The sequence below is a fragment of the Astatotilapia calliptera genome, chromosome 11 (genome assembly GCF_900246225.1).
Source record: "Astatotilapia calliptera chromosome 11, fAstCal1.2, whole genome shotgun sequence".
NCBI lineage: Eukaryota > Metazoa > Chordata > Actinopteri > Cichliformes > Cichlidae > Astatotilapia > Astatotilapia calliptera.
Window position 1 is genome coordinate 17,953,047 of NC_039312.1, and position 20,013 is coordinate 17,973,059.

A 20,013-nucleotide genomic window follows, 5' to 3' on the forward strand; every position below is an offset into this window, starting at 1 on the left:
AAATAAAATCCTTAGGAAGGATGAAACCTCTTGTAGGACTATACTGTTGGCTGAGTTAGAGATAGTCCTGGGAGACCTTTAATCCACTGAACATGACTTACCTTTATTCACTGGCCAATACTGCCGCTCTGTGGCCATTAGATGCTCTTAAGCTACTTGTTGCTCCAAAGTGGAATTCACAGCACGACTTATTAATTACCCACATTTACTACAAAATATATGCACATAATTGCAAATGTAACAAGCATCAGTCAGTTCTAGAATACGATTCCGGTGAAGGCAGACACTTAGTTTGTTGAAGTGACGCACATCCTACCTGGCACTTAATTAAAGGTAATTTGAAAACTGAAAGAAAAGGTATACAAATAAGTCAATATAAGGAAAAATATTTGCAGTGACGATGTCTATTAATTAGTCAAGCCAAGTGTGCAAACTCCATGCGTTAAATTAGGCAAACTGTTCAAAAAGCAACTTCCTATAAAGCATTACAAGAACTATATAGCCAACTACCGTACTACACAGTTTCTAGGAATGCAGTTTGTTTGTTTGTGTGTGTGTGTGTGTGTGTGTGTGTGTGTGTGTGTGTGTGTGTGTGTGTGTGTGTGTGTGTGTGTGTGTGTGTGTGTGTGTAAAATCGCACTTTTGTTATTAGATAATTGTCATTTAACGTTTACTCATCTGCTGTTTTACTTGATAATTCAAATTTGACCAACAGTTCACGTAATTATAAACAAACTTTTAATTTTTTAAATAAGTGATTAATGTAGCTAGACAGACCAAAAGATGACGTTTCGAAATGTATATTTAGGCTCTTGGCATAACAATGGCAACAACATTGTGTATTTTTATTTAAAATAATCAAAATTATATTTTAAAAAAATGATTACGTCTTTTAAAAGGAATACGAAAATGTTTATAAACTTCAAGATGAGGTCTATTTCAATTCTCATTTAATATCCTGTACGACCCTAAACTCTAACAATATATCCTAGTTTGCCAAAAGTTTAATTTTCATCTAATATATTGCCATCCCTTCACTGCAGGCGTGCCATAAGGACTCACTTCAGATACGAACTGTATAACTAGAGGCAATTTAGAAAAATTGTTTGGCTTTTTTAATGAAAGTCAAACAGCCTCACTTCCGGTGTCATTAAGTGTCTCCAGCTGGTTTGACGCAGCTGAGAGAAGTCAGCCTGCTGCCAGTGCGAGCTCCAGCTGTTTCCACCGCTGTCCGCCCCGCTGTTTCCCCGCCGCTTGCCCTCATTTCTAATGCTGCAGCGACCATGACAGGCATCGCCGCTGCTTCCTTCTTTTCCAACGCTTGCAGGTTCGGGGGCTGCGGACTTCACTTCGACTCGCTGTCCGAGCTCATCGTCCACATCGAGGATAACCACATCGGTAAGAACTGATAAGTACCGAGCCCCAGCCTGCAATGGCCATGGCCCCGGTTTGCAGCTTAGCATACGTGGCTAATTAGCAACCTAGCAAGTTACTTCCTGCGTCCTGACAACCCTGTTGCTAGGTGTGGCGGCAGTTGATGTTACCCCTCTTCTTTTCTCTTTCAAAGCTGTGTCACTGTGTTATTTTACTGCTGCAACATCGAAGAAACACAAACTTGAAGTTACTATATGCGCCCGGGTCGCGCGTGCAATTAGTTAATGCAGCGCCAGGCCCGCGCGCGTAGCTGACTTAGAGTCAGCAGCTTGTTTCAGTCCGCCTGACAACGTAGTTAACTGGGCTATATAAAAATATACATTGCATATCATTTCGCCAGCTGACATAGGAAAAAAAATACTACGTCTGGGTATTGGCCCTTCAAAAGAGAACAATAGTATGAAAAACACACACACACACTCGTGGAAATATATTATCTAACCAATATTGTTCAACAATTCAGATATTATCCAAACTACCAGCGTTTTTATTATCTGTCTTAGTTCAAAGCACCTTGGAGTTATCTATTATTTAATGTGTGTGGGTTTTTTTGTTTGCTTGTTTGTTTGTTTGTTTTTACAAGTTGTATTCTTTGTTTTGTAGATATACAATGCCCCAAATCTAAAATTTGGGGAAATTGGCTGGAAACTGAGAACTGTATTGCTTGGTAAATTTCCATAATTTGGCTTAATACGACAAGTGCAAGAAAAAGTTAGAAAACCGGTGTTATTCTACAATGTCCAAATCTAAACCTATGCTATTCCACATGGGTGTTTGTCTACTGCAGGCTAGCAACACAGATGCTGCCTCCCACCCCAAAAGATTATCATTTAATGGCGCCTCCTCTAGTTCATGCTGGGAAAGACAATAATAGCCACTGCCTGTGGGTGGAGATTGGGAAGCAATTATAGATGGGGCTGTGGAAATATTTATTTTATTAGCCTGTTCATCATTTTTTTTTTTTCTGATTGCTGTTTTATAGCCTCTCGGGGAGTTTATCTAAATGAGTTCGGCTGGCACATAGTTAATCTTAATATAAGTTGCTTTTGTTAATGAATTGAAATTAACTGATTACATTTTTTTCTGCAGAGGGATACTTCATTAGTTATCTTAAGTTAGTGCAGTGTAATGCATTTGAATTTAAGTAGGTAAAGATTGTAAACCAATTTAAATGAACCTCTATATGCAAATGAAGTGAAAAAAAATCCCTCTTTTAGAATAAAAGGGAAACAACTATAGACTGAATATGCAGCTATGGTCTAAAGTTTACATACACTCATCATGAACATGAGTTCTGAGTGATTTCTTTAATCTGTTCTTTTTCAGGGTGGAACGCTTGTGCAGTCTGCATATCTAATAATTTTACAAAATAAGAATTGGGTGCACAAGTTTGAATTTATGTTGGATTTTCTCAAATCCACACAGGTTCAAATATATCCATACACTTGACTAATATTTGGTTAAATTTCACTTAGCAAGTTACACCTCAACCAGATGCTTTTAGTTGCCATCAACAAGCTTTTGGCATAATTCTGGTTGAATATTTGGCCACTCTTCCTGGCAGAATTTATAGAGTTCAGTTACATTGATTGGGACCCAGCTAAGCACAGTCTCCAAATATTCAGTTGGGTTGAGGTTGGGACTTTCCAGAAGTTTAATGTTAGCCTCCTTTTTCCATTTCAAAACCATGTTTTGATGTGTGTTTGGGATCACTGTCATGTTGGAAAACCCAGTTTTGTCCAAGTTTCACCCGTCTAGCTGTTGATGTGTGGTGGAGGTGAAGGTGAAAAACTTGAAGGTACTCTTCTTGCTTCATTATTCCATTGACTTTGTGCAACATACCTGGCAGCGAAACAGCCCCAAAACATGATGCTACCATCACCATGCTTGACAGTTTTCTTAGGTTTGAAAGCCTCACCCTTTACTCCTATAAACACATCATGAAAACATACCTCAAGTAAAGTACTTTGTTAGTGTACTTAAGTATAATTTTCAGGTATCTCTACTTTGCTTGAGTAGTTTTTTTCTGAAAACATTTTACTTTTACTCCCCACAATTTTTAAACAAATATCTGCACTTTCTTCTTACATTTTCATAACAGGCTTGTTACTTTTGCTTTAACACATTTGGGGGGAGTTATTGTTTTGTCACTGCGAGCCTGCATTTATTAATCATCAGAGGATGTGACATAAAAAGAGATGACATGTGCCATAGTCAAAGGTTAAACATGGGACAGTGGTTTCTTTGTTTGTTTTTTGCCACAACATCGAATTACTGCAGGTGTCCATAAGTTGAGGTACTTCGGCATCTAGCTAGTGCTACAGAAGGGGAGCGAGCATAAAGGGAGTTACTTTTTTTTAACTGTCAGGTCATTTCTATCAGCTCAGCAAACATCAGCAAACACACAAACTGTTTTTGTGCAGTTTGTCTCACAGTGTGTTGCTAGCTAAAGGTCCAGCTTCTGTATTTCACAGGGAGAGAAAAGGAAGAGAGCTAACTTCACTCAGAGATGGAGAAAGATAAGAAAGACAGGACATGAGAGAAAGAAGAGAGGTTAGATTTAAAGGTAAGGACTGCTCAGTGGGATTTGATAAACTGGAAAAGTCCTAATGTTTTTAAATCAGATATTGGGTCTGTACATCTGACATTATGTTTTTTTTCATATTGTGAAATTTGCTGCTAAACAAACTGAGCTAGACCATCAACATCAAGTGAAGCAGAGATGAATTTGAAGTTCAGCTGATGATGCTTAGATTCATTCGCTGAATTCTACCCTTATATCGACTTTATACTGACTAATATAAAGACAGCATAAACAGTGTAGTGTCAGCTGTGAAACATCTGCTGACTTCTTGTTAAATTCAGTTGTGTAAATCCATAGTGGGCAGCAGGTCAGCTGATCACAGCATGTACACTAAGAAAATCTACTGGAGCTTTCAATAGAAATTATTGTGTTACCCTCTACAATGTAGGCAACAGAAATCAGATTTATTTTTTTTACGTCCCTTCTTTTTCTTCAGGTTCAAGCTGAGCATAATTACAATTTAAAAAATTCGGTTATCTTTGCACAAAACCAGAAACATCCTCCAAAGAATTATTTTTTTGCTTTCTTATTTTGAGTCTCTACTTTTTGACTTTTACCTGAGTAAAGAAATTGAATCAGTACTTCAACTTTTACTGGAGTATTTTTTAACAGTAGTGTTTGTACTTCTACTGAAGTACAGAATGTCTGTAACTTTGCAACTCTGTATGAAGTTGTTTGAAATTATGATGGGCAGTTGTTTAGAAATGGCTCCAAGAGACCTTCCCGACTTGTGTAACCCTACAACGCTGAGTTCAATGGACTTTCCCATTGCTCAGATTATTGCTTAATCAGTGAGTGGTGTCAAACTAATCATTTTTACATTGTTAAAGAGAAACTGCCAGTTGTCAATCACAATCACTAACGAGAAGTTATTAAGCATCAGTCTTGATGAGCGTATCCAGATTTCTGACCTCAACTGTAAATTCTGTAGCTACTGGATCCAAAAAGTGAACCAAATGCAGTAGTTCATGGCCTCCATGCCTATGGCCTCCATGCCTATGGCCTCCATGCCTATGGCCTCCATGCGTATACCCTAAGTCAGGGGTCCCCAATCTCAGTCCACGAGGGCCGGTGTCCCTGCAGGTTTTAGATGTGTCCTTGATCCATCACAGCTGATTTAAATGGATAAATTACCTTCTCAACATGTCTTGAAGTTCTCCAGAGGCCTGGCAATGAGCTAATCATGTGATTCAGGTGTGTTGACCCAGGGTGAGATCTAAAACCTGCAGGGACACCGGCCCTCGTGGACTGAGATTGGGGACCCCTGCCCTAAGTAAACATTTTCCTAATTAGTTTTTGATCTCAGTCACTAGTTTCACATCTTATCTAATACAATATGACACTCATTTTGTAAACTATGGTCCCCATTAAAATCAAAAAGGAGGACAAAGCATAGAAATTCCACCCTATGAAGAGTGCCCTGTGGTTTTTCATTTCGATCTAATCCTTGCTTGTCACGTTTTTATATTAAAATGTTATGAATACTGCATTTTTTTTGATAAGTGCTAAGGCATTTATGTCTTTTTAACAAAGGCTAGTCAAGAAAGTGAATTCCAATCCTCACGATTTGAACGTGTGATCGTCAAACTGTGGGGAACTACATCTGTTCCCTAATGTAATATTTCAGACTCTTGCTATTGAAGCTGACAGGGCTCAGCTGTCTCTGTTGTTCTTGTTTGTTGCCTGACTGGCTTTAATATCCTCCGCTCTCTGACTATGTGCTGTGCATGTGTCCAAGGTGTTAGCCTTAGAAAAAAAAGTCTTCCAAATGACTTATTGGGGAATAATGAAGCAATTAGTTGGCTCAAAGTGGAAAAACTTTGCTGCCCCCCTCCTTTGTCTGCTGGCCTGTGCTCACTCTGAGAAGTGAGAAATCTTGCGCGTTGTGCCAAGTGCCTGTGAAGCATAATTACAGAGCGAGTGCTTGATTTGGCATGTCTTCCTCCTCATCTGGTGGCCTGCTGCTTAAAGAACATTCTCCATTATAATTAGGCGCCTGGAAAACAAGAACACATTCTTGTCCACTGCTAGCCAGCCTGCTGGTTGGGTGTGTGAACAAAAGATGGCGCTCCTTTGCTGTTGGTTGCTGTCTTTTTAGATGGGTATTATAGGCCAGAAGTTAGTCAGTTCATTTTAACAACTCTACATATTTTTCACATTCTAGCCTGATCGAAGAGTCTAGCTAGGGTCATTTATCAAGAGAATATTGAAACTTATTGCTTTTTTGTTAGCTGCAATGAAAATATAGATTATCAGCACAGATGAAGTATAAACTCAAGGTAGTGGGGTTATTTTTTTATTTTTTTTAACCCCATTGTGAATTAAACTATATTTTGAGTTTTAAGTTAATAATGAGAGTCAGGCTGTCCTCTTGGGCCTTTGTGAGCAAAATCGGCACATGCTAATCAGGACGAGGAAAGTTTGAATTCTGACTGTAATGCATGCTGGCTTAAGCCTGAAAGAGCTCCTGTGAACTTGATATTCTTGTGTGGTATAAAAACTGTACCCACCTATTCGCTGAAATGTTTACTTTCTCACTGAGCAACCAGGCCACTGTAGACCAAAAGAAAATGGCGATCGTGTTATTTAAACCTTTTAGTGTGTGCGTATGTGTTGCTGGGTAGATGGCCTGTAGTGTCCATACACGATAACAATGAGTCTGCTTGTTGCCAGTCCTCACTGGAGGCACGTTTGGTAGATTTTGCTCTGCACCCTCATAATCTGTGCGGAAGTAATAAATTTGGGAAACAGCAACTAGTTCCCTGATCTGTGCACCTGGTGAGCCTAATTACATTTCCCCAACCCCCGACACTGCTGCTTCTGTTCCTGTGCGGTGACTGCAACATACTTCATAAAAAGGTTTCACACAGGAGATAATGTACAGCCTATGTTGACATTACACAACATGCGTAGTCAACGTGATATTTTTGCTGGAGTCTATTATTTTAGTGATTTTATCTGTAACACCCAAGTTTGACCTAAAGTTGTTTCCTGGTTACTTGTCGCACATTGCTTTGCTATGCACAGGACTTCTTTAGCCTTCCGAATACACAAGTTTATAAACAAAACAGCTGCAAAGTTAAATTCAGACTCAAATTTAAAAATAATTATTCCTGGCACACCGTGCTGGAATGGTTTATTTATTATTAGAGTAACAGAAAATCAATCTGAAGTCATTTTTTTTTTAAAAAAAACTAAAAATATTAGTTATTTTTAACGATTTGTTGCTTTGCCGTGTTTTACTGTAAGCTCAGTATTTTTGGGATTGGGACTGTTTGTCAGAAAACATTAAGAAACTCATATTTTTTATTATTTGATACACCAGGGAAATAATTAATTCATTAAGAATGTATTCTCCAGATGGATCAAAATTAGTAAATGGCCATAAGAAATAATTATTGTATGTTTTGGTATGTGTTTGTGAAAACGCATCTTTGTGAAAGCACATGAGGTTCTGTCTGAATTAAACACATCGATAATGGATTATTTTAACCCTGCCATGTTTTTTCAGTAAGCCACAAAGGCAGCTTGTACACATGGAGATTGACTCTGTTTCATTTCCTCCTTCGAGGTCACATTGTAATGAATTACCTGTGCCACCACTCCTGGTAATGTTCCCTGCTGCTCAGAGCCACCATAAACATGTCACCATAATGCTCACCACTCTGCTCTACCCTGCAGTGCATTTGGCCATGAGGGTGGAGAGCTAGACACTGGTGGAAATGAGAGGTGTGTGTGTGTGTGTGTGTGTGTGTGTGTGTGTGTGTGTGTGTGTGTGTGTGTGTGTGTGTGTGTGTGTGTGTGTGTGTGTGTGTGTGTGTGTGTGTGTGTGTGCGCGCGCGCGCGCGCTTGTCGTGAAGGGTGTTAGGGGAGAATAGCAGGCGTCACTTCCCCTTGCCCCAGGAAGGTTTGTTGTGTGATAGTCTCTAGGTTTCCTTTCACAGAATGTCTTAGTGGTCCAGAGATACACTGAAACCACTAATTCAGTCAGGATTCACTCTCATACACAAGTGTCACATAAATTAATTAAGTGGTTTATACCAAAATGTAAATGATTGTGCATCATCATGTCAAGGCTAGACCTCTTAATTGAAATACTTTAAAGTCTTAAGAAATGCTTAAAAAAACTGCCAAGACAAACTCCTAGATGAAAGTTCAGTGCTCTTTTGGAAAAGAGTTTAGGTCCAATAAATGTTTGTTTTTTGTTTTTTGTTTTTTTGTTTTTTTTTTAAATAACATTACTACAAAAATTAACAGCGTTTGTCATTGTATCCAGATTTTTTTTCTTGCATGTTGCTAAATGAAAACTTTTCTTTGTGAACTGTGTGTTGTTTGTGGGGGGAAAAGGGAATTTGCTGAAAACCACAACTTGTGTGGGAAGTTTTGGATTGCAGAGCAGAAAGTGGTTTAAACTAATACATATTTTGATAAAATGTCAGTGGAAATCAGAAATCAAATTACATATTAAATGTTTTAAGTATGATTTGTCTTTCTTTCCCACTTGACCATGAAGGAGCTTGTGCTTCTTTGCCTCTAGAAGTAGCGATGGTGAATAAATCCCCTTTTTTTTTTGTTTCCCAGAAGGCTTCTAATAACTGGCCACCAAAGTGGACCACCTGTGTAGTCTGATTAGAGGGGTTCCCATCTCTATTTGAGGCGCCTTCGTCCTGGTGCTTGACTGCTGGTGGCCCCAAAAGAATAGCGGAGGCTGTGGGGAGCTGGCCCCTGCTGGCCTCCTCTCTGGTCCTACCTGAGGTGTGTGTGATTTACAGCGTGCAGGGACAGACCGATCCACTGCTGCATGAGCAGACCGCCATTCCTTTGCTTGAAACTCATTAGGGATTTTAGTAGGGATTTCTTGTGCACTCTCTCACAGACACATGCCATTACCCACAGCTCAGAAAAGTCCCTACAGTAGTATATGCACAGTCCTGTGCTTTTGGCATGGGAATAGTGTCGTAATGAATGTGTCTTTCCTACTCTATGTTTCCATGACTTTGGCTGGAGAGTAAAGAGAGGTGTGCTATCCTTCTCACTGGGGATAAATCCACTGTTAATGAAACACTTGCTTACGACTGAGGCCTTGAAAGAAACCTTCTGCCTTAGGTGCTGAGATTTGACCTGCTCTATCTATCATAACACTCTGCCACAATTTACTAGATATTTGGCTGTACAAACTACCGGTAACTGTACAAAGCTCTTTGCCTTCTGACGCCTATGGTGACTTTAAATTAAGACTGACTGACTGATGCCTTGTTGATTATATTTTTTTATATTTATATTGCTTAAATGTGGTTTGGGTTTCACTGATAAAAAATTTAGAGCGTTGTGTGAGGTGTCCATGTCTTTATGAGCAATTGTGTCTGCATAATTTAAATCTCTCTCATTTGGATTTTTTTCTACATTTAGCTTAACCTATATTTCTCTTATACATCAAAAGTCTGATGTATTAGGTGGAACTTCTAATCAGTGTGTTTGAACAAAAGTTAGAATATGACCAGTCTGCAAACATGTGGTACCAGCATCCACTACTGAAAAGTGGTGATGTGTGGTATTCAACTCTAGCCTTGCAGTTTTATAAATAGCAGGTATATTTAGAAGACAAAATAAATAGTCACCTAAAAGGGAAAGAGAGCCCCTAAACCTAACAAGTTCTTCTTTGACCCTCTAGGTCTTTCTGTCCAGGAGAATTGTATTCGAACTCGGGGAAATCACTAAACAAAGAAAGATGCAAACAGGAGTAAAATCCCAAGGCAGTGGAAGCAATAAATGAGCATGACTCAAGATTTTTATTACAGCATGAAAAAGGTGTTGCTTACTCCTTTAACCAAGAACTTTAATTGCATCTTTACCATGTGTTTCATATCAATGCCTTAGTATTTTTTTTTATATTATATCAAATAGAATTTGGCAATTATCAGTATGATTAGCATTATTTTTTTTGTTACTCAATACACATAGCTTGTTAAAGCAGCACTTTAGTATTTGTGCCTTACAAAACCATAATTTAAAATTCAGTGTTGGAAATGGCCTTAGGTGTAAGTGTTTAAGTGTAAGTGTACAAATAAGCACATAGGCAAAATGAGTAATAGTTTTAACCACATGGGGTTAGCAGTCTTTCACAGAGTTGGACATGGAGGTTTAGTTGGTAAGTGGTAGAAACTGTTGTTTTATGGGGCATCTTCTCTTTGCCCACATGGACAGCAGTGGGAAGAGTGTTTGAAGTCAGCCCTGCTTCACCTCAGGGTGTGGAGATTGGCTATTGTTGTACATTTAGCACCACTGAGCAAGATGAATGTCTGGAGCACAGCATGGGAAAACACAGTATGTGTCAAGTGTGGTCATGTGTAAGCAATGTGGCGTCTGCAGAGCAGCTTTTTTAAAAACTGCAATGGAAATTTAAAACAGAAGGCTCCTGAGCAGTCTTGTTCTATATTTTATATAAAACAGTGTTGTAGAACAGAACAAAATTTTAACCATTAGAGAAAAAATATTCACAGCCGCCCCACAGATGTGCCATTAAGTATAGCCACTTTCAAAACTGCTAACATTTATTTAGTCTTTGTCTTCAATTTTTTGTTTTTCTGAGTTTTCTGAGTTAACTTCAATAATGTGTTCCTCTAAACCATCGAAATGCCTTTAGACCCCTCAATTCTACTCAAAAACGTATACCATTAATTAATGCTCCAGTTTTAAATATGATGAATAAATAAACCTTTACTTAAAAGCCCTTTTTTTTGATTCAGCTGTCTTAGCTATATAGGCCAATTTCTTACCTTCTCTTTTTATTTCTAAAATTTTTGAAGAAGTAGTCAAATGATTACTTGCAAAGAAATGTTGTTTTTTTTCTTTTTGAAGATTTTAAGTCAGGATTTAGAGTGCGTCATAGCACAGAAATGGAAATAGTGAATGTTACAAATGATCTTCTTACTGCCTCTGACAGTGGGTTCATCTCTGTTATTGTCTGGTTATATTTGAGGTGCAGTGTTTGATCCTGTTGACCACAAAATCTTACTACAGAGATTAGAACACAAAATTGTTATTTAAAAAAACAACAATGCAGTGGTTTAAATTATATCTGACAGATTTTAATTTGTGCAGGGTAATAGGGAGTCCTCACACAGGTTAGTCATGGAGTTCCACAGGGTTCTTTGCTGGGACCAATACTTTTTACATTGTCCATGCTTTCCTTAGACAATACTATTAGAAAACACTGCATATATTTTCATCGCTATGCAGGTGATACCTAGCTTTAATTATCTATGAAGCCAGATGATACAAATTTAGTTAAACTATAGCTTTAATGACATAAAGGCCTGGATTAGCTCTAATTTCCTGCTTTTAAATTCAGAAAAAGCTTAAGTTTGTGTACCTGGTCCTACAAATCTTCGAAATTTGGTGTGTAACCAGATATTTACTTTAAATGGGATTGCTTTGACCTCCAGTACTGTGAGAAATATTTAATGATTACATTAAACAAAAATGTAGGACAGCCTCCATTCATTTGTGCAATATTACTGATGCTTCATTTATTCATGAATGTAACACTTCTAGGCTACACTGTTGTAATTTATTATTAGGCCCCTTTACTATGTAGCCATATCCCAGTTGTGATTTGGGAGATAAACAGCCTCATTAATTTTCAGATTAGGCTTAAAACTTTGCTTTTTGATAAAGCATATAGTTGGGTGGTGGATCAGGTGACCCTAAGCCATCCCTTGGCTATGATCCAATGGATTCGGGCTGCTTGGGGGCTTCCAGTGATACATGTATGAGTGGTTTGTTTTTTTTCTTCACTGTTTTAACTCCCTGTTTATTTATACATCACTGCATTTAATTACCAGTAACTATTAAACTCTGGTTCTTTCTCCCATTCTTGTCTTGTCTCTTTTTGCTCTGGGTTTTCATGTCTAAATTTGGTTCTGTCTGAGGTTTTTCCTTCCCGCTGTTTCCAAGTGCTTACTCCTGGGGTTGTGCGATTGTTCGGGTTTCTTTCTAATATTGTAGGATCTTTACCTTACAATATAGAGCACCTTGATTGTTGTTGTGATTTGGTGCTGTATAGATAAAACTGAATTGACAGTCTAGACATTGTTTTGTTTTTTTCTAGCGTTAAGCAGATATGACATGAACTTTGTAGATGTCTTTCAAAGGACACGAGAAGCTGGTTTAGAAGCTAACATCAGCTTATGGATCTTCTCCAGCATCAGTTTTCTTGATAATCATTACATCACCTTTAAAACAATAATGATGTGCATTGCACAATACCTTGCTTTTGAGTAGTTCTACAAAATATTTTCAGAGCTGAGCCCACATCCTTTTCTTGACAACACATCCTATCGAATTCTTCCACACAAATGAATACCTGGAACTCTTGATCAAAGCGCACTGCCAAGGTGCACACTGACTAACCTTTTGCAAGACCCTTAATTTATTCATATATGTGTTAGTATGACACAGAGTAGATTACAGATGACTTACAGAGCCGTTTGTCATGTTAACGTTATCTGGTGCCAAAGTTTTGAAAAGGATACTTCTCTAAATCTAAAGCCCTCCATATTTACTAGCTGCTCTATTTTTTCCTTTTCATTTTTGTTGCCAAAACTCTTCCTGATTATATTTCCACTGTGTCAACATGCACAATAAAGCTGGCTTCTAAAAACACCCCTTTAAAAATCACTAAAGTCAGCATAAGTTCCCACATAGCCGCACCTTTCCTCTGTGCCTGCCTGTCTGGGTAGAAAAAGTACTTTGCCACAAACATGGAACACAACAGTGCATCCAACACAGCCTGGCATATCACTGAAAATAATTGAGATAGTTTTGAGGTTGTTGGGGTTTTTTGTTTTGTTTTGGGTTTGTTTGTTTGTTTTTGGTTGAGAGGCTAGTTCTAGGTGGATAATGCATACTTTTGTGTGCTTCATCCTCCCTGTGACACCAAGACTGCATTGGAGGGAGAACTGGCTATCCTTATTTAGGTCAAAAACACCATTCTGCCTTATGGTGCATTGACACAAATTCATTTTTGTTTTAAAATGTGAAATGTTTATTACTTTAGAGCTGTACCGGGTTGGTCGTATGAATCACAAAAGCTCATATGAAGCTTGATGATGCTAGCCTCGCATGTAATTGGTGATTCGTTCTTCTTGTATTCTGACGAGAGATAATGTAGTGCTCTGATGCGGTCTTCTCTCTGGAATACCTACCTATGTTTTTGTCACCATGATCATACAGCAGCTGTTCTGTAAAATGATGTAATGGATTACATTTAAAACAGCTTAAAGATGTCTTTAGTTTTTGACTGTATAGCTTAAAACGTTTTCTATTGTATTTAGTTTATGCATTGGGTATAGGTATGAATATTTGAATGTAGTTTGTTTGCTGTAATACTTCTGAAGTTATTATATGGCAACTTGCTTTATGTAATTTCATATAATAGTTATTATATAACCAGATATATTATCTATTAGTTATACATATTTTATTTTCATTCTTTTTTTTTCTTTTTTCTTTTTTTTGTTATATGAAACTGTTTGGAGTGTAGGGACCCTGAAAAGTAATTAAGGACCAAATTGTATAAGTAATTAAATTCAGTTCAACAGTTGTCTTAGGGTAATAAATGGATAACAAAAAATAAAATAACTTTGGCATGAAAATATGACAAACTTTAATGTAAAATTGAAGAATTGTGCCATTGTTCACTGGTATATTTTGTGGCTAAATTTCTGCCTTTATGTCTATCTTGTCTTCCCAGATACAGACCCATGTCTCCTGGAGAAGCAGGAGCAGCAGCAGCCAACATATGTTGCTCTTAGCTATATCAACAGGTAAAGAAACAAGTTTCCTTTTGAAATAACCCCACTGAAGGTTAACTTAGTAATGCAGTAACTCACTTTTCAGTAAAGTGACTTTAATTTACTAAAATCTGACAAAATCACAAGATGAATATTATTAGTGGTTTGCCTGAAAAGATTTAACTAGAAAAGTTTGTGCTGTACTCCTTTGAGGTTCTACCAACAATCTAAAAAACGTCATCTGGTGGATTGCTTAAATGAATTGCTACAGTATTTGGCAGTTGGGTGTTTTATTGCACTGCATTCATCCTGGTTGTCTTTGATATGCTGCTTGTGCAGTCGTTTTAAGAGCCTTATGCAGCAAACCATTGTACAAGAAGGTCTGCCTCTGTCTCCCTGCTCACACAAACACACCTTGATGTGGCTATCACCTAATTTGTTAATTCCACATTTGCTTTAACAGTGTCTATATTAACATTTTGGTTTTATGGTGCACATTTGCTGACGACTTTACTGTCAATCATAAAGCCCAAAGGGAAATGCAGCCACTGATTTTTTTTTTTTCTTAAGCAGTACCAAACCTACAGTACACTAGATTGTAGTCTGAATGAGATGATGCTCTTTTTTTTTTCCATCCAAAAAGTTTGCAAACCCTTACAAGTTTTATACCTCACAACGCCAGGTTCATGACAGATGCTGCAAGGCGAGAACACGAGGCCCTGAAGAAGAAGGTGCAGCCCAAGTTGTCTCTGTCTCTTACAGGCAATCTGTCACGCAGCAATGTTTCCACACCACCCCGCCACACCAGTGGAAACCTCACCCCTCCAGTCACCCCACCCATCACCCCTTCTTCTTCTTTCCGTAGCAGCACACCTACAGGTAACCATAATCAACACACTAGTTCATCTAATTAGGTTTCCAGGATGATGGTTGGTTACTAAAGTTTGTCATTCCTGGTGTTGATCCTTGTGCTGAGTCTTTATTATAAGGAAATCTAATAGTTTACTGTTAACACCTAATATTTATTATATGTATCTCTCTGTTTAATATCCATGTTAAAGCCAAAGTTTCTGTTTTTAGTATCATCTAAATGAATTATCCTGTAAGTAAATCAGCTAAAAAACACAGGTTGAATAACAAAAAATATTTTTCTGTGATTGACAGTTTTTGTTTTTGTTGAATTAAGTTATCCACATGCAACACTACCAAGAACAAACCTCACACAGTCTGTGGGCTTTGTCTTTTTGCTACATCCTGCTGAAAGAACTATTCTACTAAAAGAAGTCCTTTCAGGATCGGGAAGTCCCACGATCAGAGAGTTTTGCTGACTTTGATCAATTCCCTGGGAGAAATGTTCCCTGACTCGGGCTGAGTTGGTGCTGGTAATTCCAGTCTCTAGTGTGGCCTCTGCAGCAGTCTTCCTCATTGAGCTTAATTACAAGCCAGCAGCCACTTTGAGTCTGTTTAGTTTGTATTTGCCTGTTCAGGCACTATAGCTGCAGTGTTTTATTGCCTCGGCTGTCACTATATAAAAAAATCTTTCATGTGTCTGGTGTTGACATGAAAAGTGACCACATGGTGTCTGTGTTCATCTTTTCTTCCCATGCCCTCATAAATGCATAATCTATTCTTTAGATTAATTATATGATTGAATTATTACATGTTTTTTAAATACCATTAAAAATTAAAAGGACAAACATCATAATAGATCATGATGGATTTTTTATTTTTTTATTTATTTTTTTTGGGGGGGGGGGGGAACAGTGAGAAAGTTCTGGAGCTTGCTGGGCCTGACTTGACATCCATAAAGAAGCTCGCTGTAAGGCTGTAAAAAATCAGGGACAGCCCTTAAAGTCCAGCTAATTAGGTTTCTTTATTTAGCTTTATAAATAACAGGACCCCCCTTTTATTTTTTTGCAGCGTTTTCCCACATACTTCTGTCTTCTTTTTGTGAAGTATGCATTTTTCTGGAATGGCATCTTTAATGAATTAATAAAACAATAGCAGCGTGTTGACCTAAGACCTCAATGAAATGCCTAAATTCTTTCCCACAATTTGCATATTTCAGTCTTTCCAAAAACTTGCAACAAATGAAGTCAAGATTGTGGGAATGCTATCCTTGAACACATGCTGTGAAGGGTCCACGTTGGTCAGGCTGAAAGCTCAGAGGCCAGGGTTTCATCGTCATAGAAAATATGCATAAAACAAAGCTTCTTGGAAGCAGGTTTGTGTAATATAATCCTGGTGAAGATGCCCTCAGGCGTTTGCTATTTGACTTTAAATCTTTCACCCTCTAACAGGAAGTGAGTGTGACGAAGAGGATGTAGAGTTTGAGGAGTCTGACAGTGATGAGTCATGGACCACAGAAAGCGCCATCAGCTCCGAGTCCATCCTCAGTTCCATGTACATGAACGGAGGAGATGAAAAGCCTTTTGCATGCCCAGTTCCAGGATGTAAAAAGAGATATAAGGTAAGTTTCATTCGTGGTCTCTTAAATCTTATTAGGATGCCTGTTGTAAACATAATAAAACGGTGTGAAATATCTTTATCATGACCAGAGAGACCAAATGAAAACCAGACATATTTGCATTGTATTAAGTGTGAGAGATGTGATTTTATTTACTTTCAAAATAAATCCAGCCGATTCCCTGCTGTTGACAATGGAAAATTGGTTCTTAGTTGAGCATTACAACAACAGAAATGCATACATCTAGTCCACTTCAGAGATGTGGAGTTTTTATAGCATTTTCCATCCACATCTGGTGTATGTGGTTGGAATAAATTATGTGCAGCCTGAGAAAATTGCATTGCTGACGTGAATGACAGGGTTATAGGCGATGACTTAGTCTGAGGTAGCAGGCAGCCTTAGGCATCTGTTTAGCAGTAAAACAAGATAGATTTGAAACAAGAAAACATCTTGTCCTACATTCAGATGTTGACTGGTAAATATCATAGATATACCCAAGTCTGTGAATTCCTTTAATGCTACACTATAGACTACCCTACCCTAACCCTACACTATATACACTATATTTTAGATCAATCATAATATCCCTTGCCTTTTTCATTTTGGTATGACCATGATTTTAAAATACCGGTCTCTAAGAATGAAGATGGGTATATAACTATATCTGTAGGTGCGTATAATTTTCAGAATTTGTGATTTTTGCGGGGCAGGAAGGACTGTGATGGAGGCCACAGTTCTGGGAAACAATCTGTTCCTCAGCCTTCAGACCTTTGGATAAAAGGAAACAAAGGTTTAGAGCCAAGCCAGCTAATTTCTGCAGCGATGTTCTGAAATCTGACCTTCTAACAACCAGTTTCCTCCATAAGTCACAGACTACTATAAATAAACTAATCACCTTTTGAAAAAAAGGAATATGTATATCTGCACTAAATAACAGTCTTTCCACTAACAAGGACAACTCTATAATATTAATTTTAATATTTTAAAATACATCAACTAACCCAGAGTCCTTGAGAGTCAATGCAGATGTGAACTAACTCTACACATCTTCCATTCGCAGAGAGAGAATCCTGGTCCTCTGACTGGTTAAATTACAATAGCTTCAAGGTTATTTTGTTGTGTCTTTGGATGGTGCATGTCTAAAGTGGTGGCTCTTTCATTTCCTTGTTCCATTACAGAATGTAAACGGAATTAAGTATCATGCCAAGAACGGCCACCGAACTCAGATAAGGGTGCGCAAACCCTTTAAGTGTCGTTGTGGGAAGAGCTACAAAACATCTCAGGGTCTCCGCCACCACACAATCAACTTCCACCCACCCATCTCTACTGACATGATCCGCAAGTTGCAGCAGTAGAGCCTGAGTGAGGTACCAGCACTTGCCTTCAGGCTATGTCAGCAACCATCAACAGACCACTATCACCAGCAGCAGCTGTCTCCCCCTTTTCTTCCCCTCTCGTTGTATTTTACTACACTACACACTATTGCATGGTATAAACATATTATTGTTCTTTCATATCTTTTATTCAGAATGTTGAATCTTTATTTTGTTCACATTTTTGCATTTTGCACATTTAAACTATCATTTATTTATTTAGCATTTGACAGATGGTGAAGGCATGTGTTAGCCCAGGTCACAAGTAGCCTTACATGTACTGCTGGGCATTCTGGTTTAAAGGGAAGGAGAGAAAAGATTGGGATAATTGTTGAGAAAGGAAGCAATCATACCATGCATTTGTCACATTGAAGAGTTTCTTTTTTTACGATAAAATGTGACTGAGACAAATTCAGTGTTTTATATAATGTTTTATAGCATGAAATCCAGCATAAAAGCATTATTTGGCAATCTCTAATAGGCTTAATGTTACTGATCATTTGTTGGACTTATTGTAGTTACTGTTCCTTTCATATCACAAGAATTCAAAACATTTTTGATAAGTTTTACTTTAAACATGTGTGTGAGCACCAAAAGAATGTTCTCAGGTGATTTTTTTTTTTCTTTGCTAACATTTCAGCATCATAATCCTGCCCAAGTGTTCTGATAGTATTTAAGCTGTCATTGTTCCTCATGTTCCTGACAGCTTCCCTGAAGACGTAAGCAGTTTTCCATGCTTATTTACAGTAAGGGATTGAAGCACTTTTATAAAAGTTGCCAAATAAATTAGCATTTTTACCAACATCTTGTTTCTAGTGTATATACAGTGAGTGTAGAGTTGCACGTTCTACATTGCTCCAAGGAAAGATGTACATCAATCATTTCATCTTTTCAGTATTGTAAGATTTCTGTAATAACAGCAGTTGCCTTGAAATGTAAACCATTCCAAAAAGTCTTTGTATAACTTTATTTTCAAAGCTGCTGAACACAGGCAGTCAGCCCACTCTGTTTACTATTCACTGACTGCCTGAGGCCTGAGTTATGAAGCAGGTTCACCATACCCACAATATCTATGCCATAAGTGAACCCAGATAAGGTAATCAGGCAGAGGTGGCTTTCAGCTTAGTAGCTGTGGGATGGCGTTGGTAGCATCTGACCAATCAGAAACATGGACAGGTCTTGTGGCAACAGATTGATATTAAAAAGGAAGCTTTTTATATTTTTCTAAAATTAAAGACATGATACAAACTGAAAAGCAGCACAGCTGTGAGTATGTGTAGTAACAAAAAGCACTATAGTATATCAGTGCTGTATGGATGTGTTTGAGCTTTAAGTACTTTTTTGAAAATGACTGAAAAAGCACTTTTATTGAAGCTATGAAAGAAAACTAACAAGAATGCTGACCCTGCAAGTTGGAAAACTTATCAGTATCAGCTTTATACTTAACACACAGGACAATCTAATAGTTTACCATAAATAAAAAAAGGCTTAGCCTATATGCAAAGTACAAATGGGTTCCCCTTTTAGGATTATATATTGTTTCTTTAAAAGAATAACCGGAATATAAGAAAAGTGCTTCTATGAATTTGCATTTCTTGACGTGATCAAGAAAAACCTCAAATCTTCCAAGAATGGGAACGCCATTTTCCACAGAACTGATTGGTTAGATTTCGTACCTGTTGGATTATTATCTCAAATACAGGTTAGGTGTATGTGATAAGTCAACATGGCGATGTACGTTGCTAAGAAGTGAACCTCCTTATTGAGTTGATAACCCAGGTTTAGCAGATTTTTCCTGGATAAGCCCAAATCCTGTTTCATAGTACAGGTCTCAGGTCTCACAAAACTAGCTGTCTGTCATGGATAATGGGAAAAGAGGAACTAGTGTCAGTATATTCAGCACATTTGCATTCTCATAGTCCTGCTCTTAGGCTGCGAGGGAACACATGCAGCTCTTAGTTTGTGCCATAAAAATGTGTTAGCCATTTGTAAAGACTTAATAATTAAAGTAATTGAAAACCGAGCGTGAAATTCTCGAATCTGAGCCACTAGGTTATTTTCACAGCTTGGTGTTTGTGTTAAGGAACTAAAGTCCAAATAGGAATCATGGCAAAACTGAACTGCCAGTATGGAGACAACTCTTTGATATAGTGTACAGTGAATGTATTGTCTAGTGTCAAGTGCATTAAATTATATTTTCATATATTTCTGAAGTTTAAAAAAAAAAAGTATGGAAGTATATATCTGAAACGGTAAAACCAGAGGTGGTGACGTACTGTATTTCTTCTTGAAGCTGCTTCATGTAAACGTTTGTTACTTTACAATAAAGGTTTCTCTGCTCTTCTGACGTTTGCATTATTA

General features: G+C 37.8%; 2 protein-coding genes across 2 annotated transcripts in view; one reads left to right on the forward strand and one right to left on the reverse strand.

The window, feature by feature from the left end:
* Nucleotides 1-1,196, reverse strand: part of creb5b (cAMP responsive element binding protein 5b) — a 47,291-nt gene extending 46,095 nt beyond the window's left edge. Inside the window, exon 1 of the mRNA XM_026185985.1 lies at nt 1,140-1,196. The gene's annotated coding sequence lies outside the window, so the exon portion shown is untranslated. The remainder of the gene's footprint in view (nt 1-1,139) is intronic.
* Nucleotides 1,178-19,999, forward strand: jazf1b (JAZF zinc finger 1b). The gene is made up of 5 exons (XM_026185989.1): nt 1,178-1,398; nt 13,773-13,845; nt 14,495-14,691; nt 16,113-16,282; nt 17,458-19,999. Exons 1-5 carry the CDS (start codon nt 1,284-1,286, stop codon nt 17,632-17,634), a joined length of 732 nt encoding a protein of 243 aa, XP_026041774.1. The 5' UTR covers nt 1,178-1,283; the 3' UTR covers nt 17,635-19,999.
* Nucleotides 20,000-20,013: the final 14 nt, after the last annotated feature.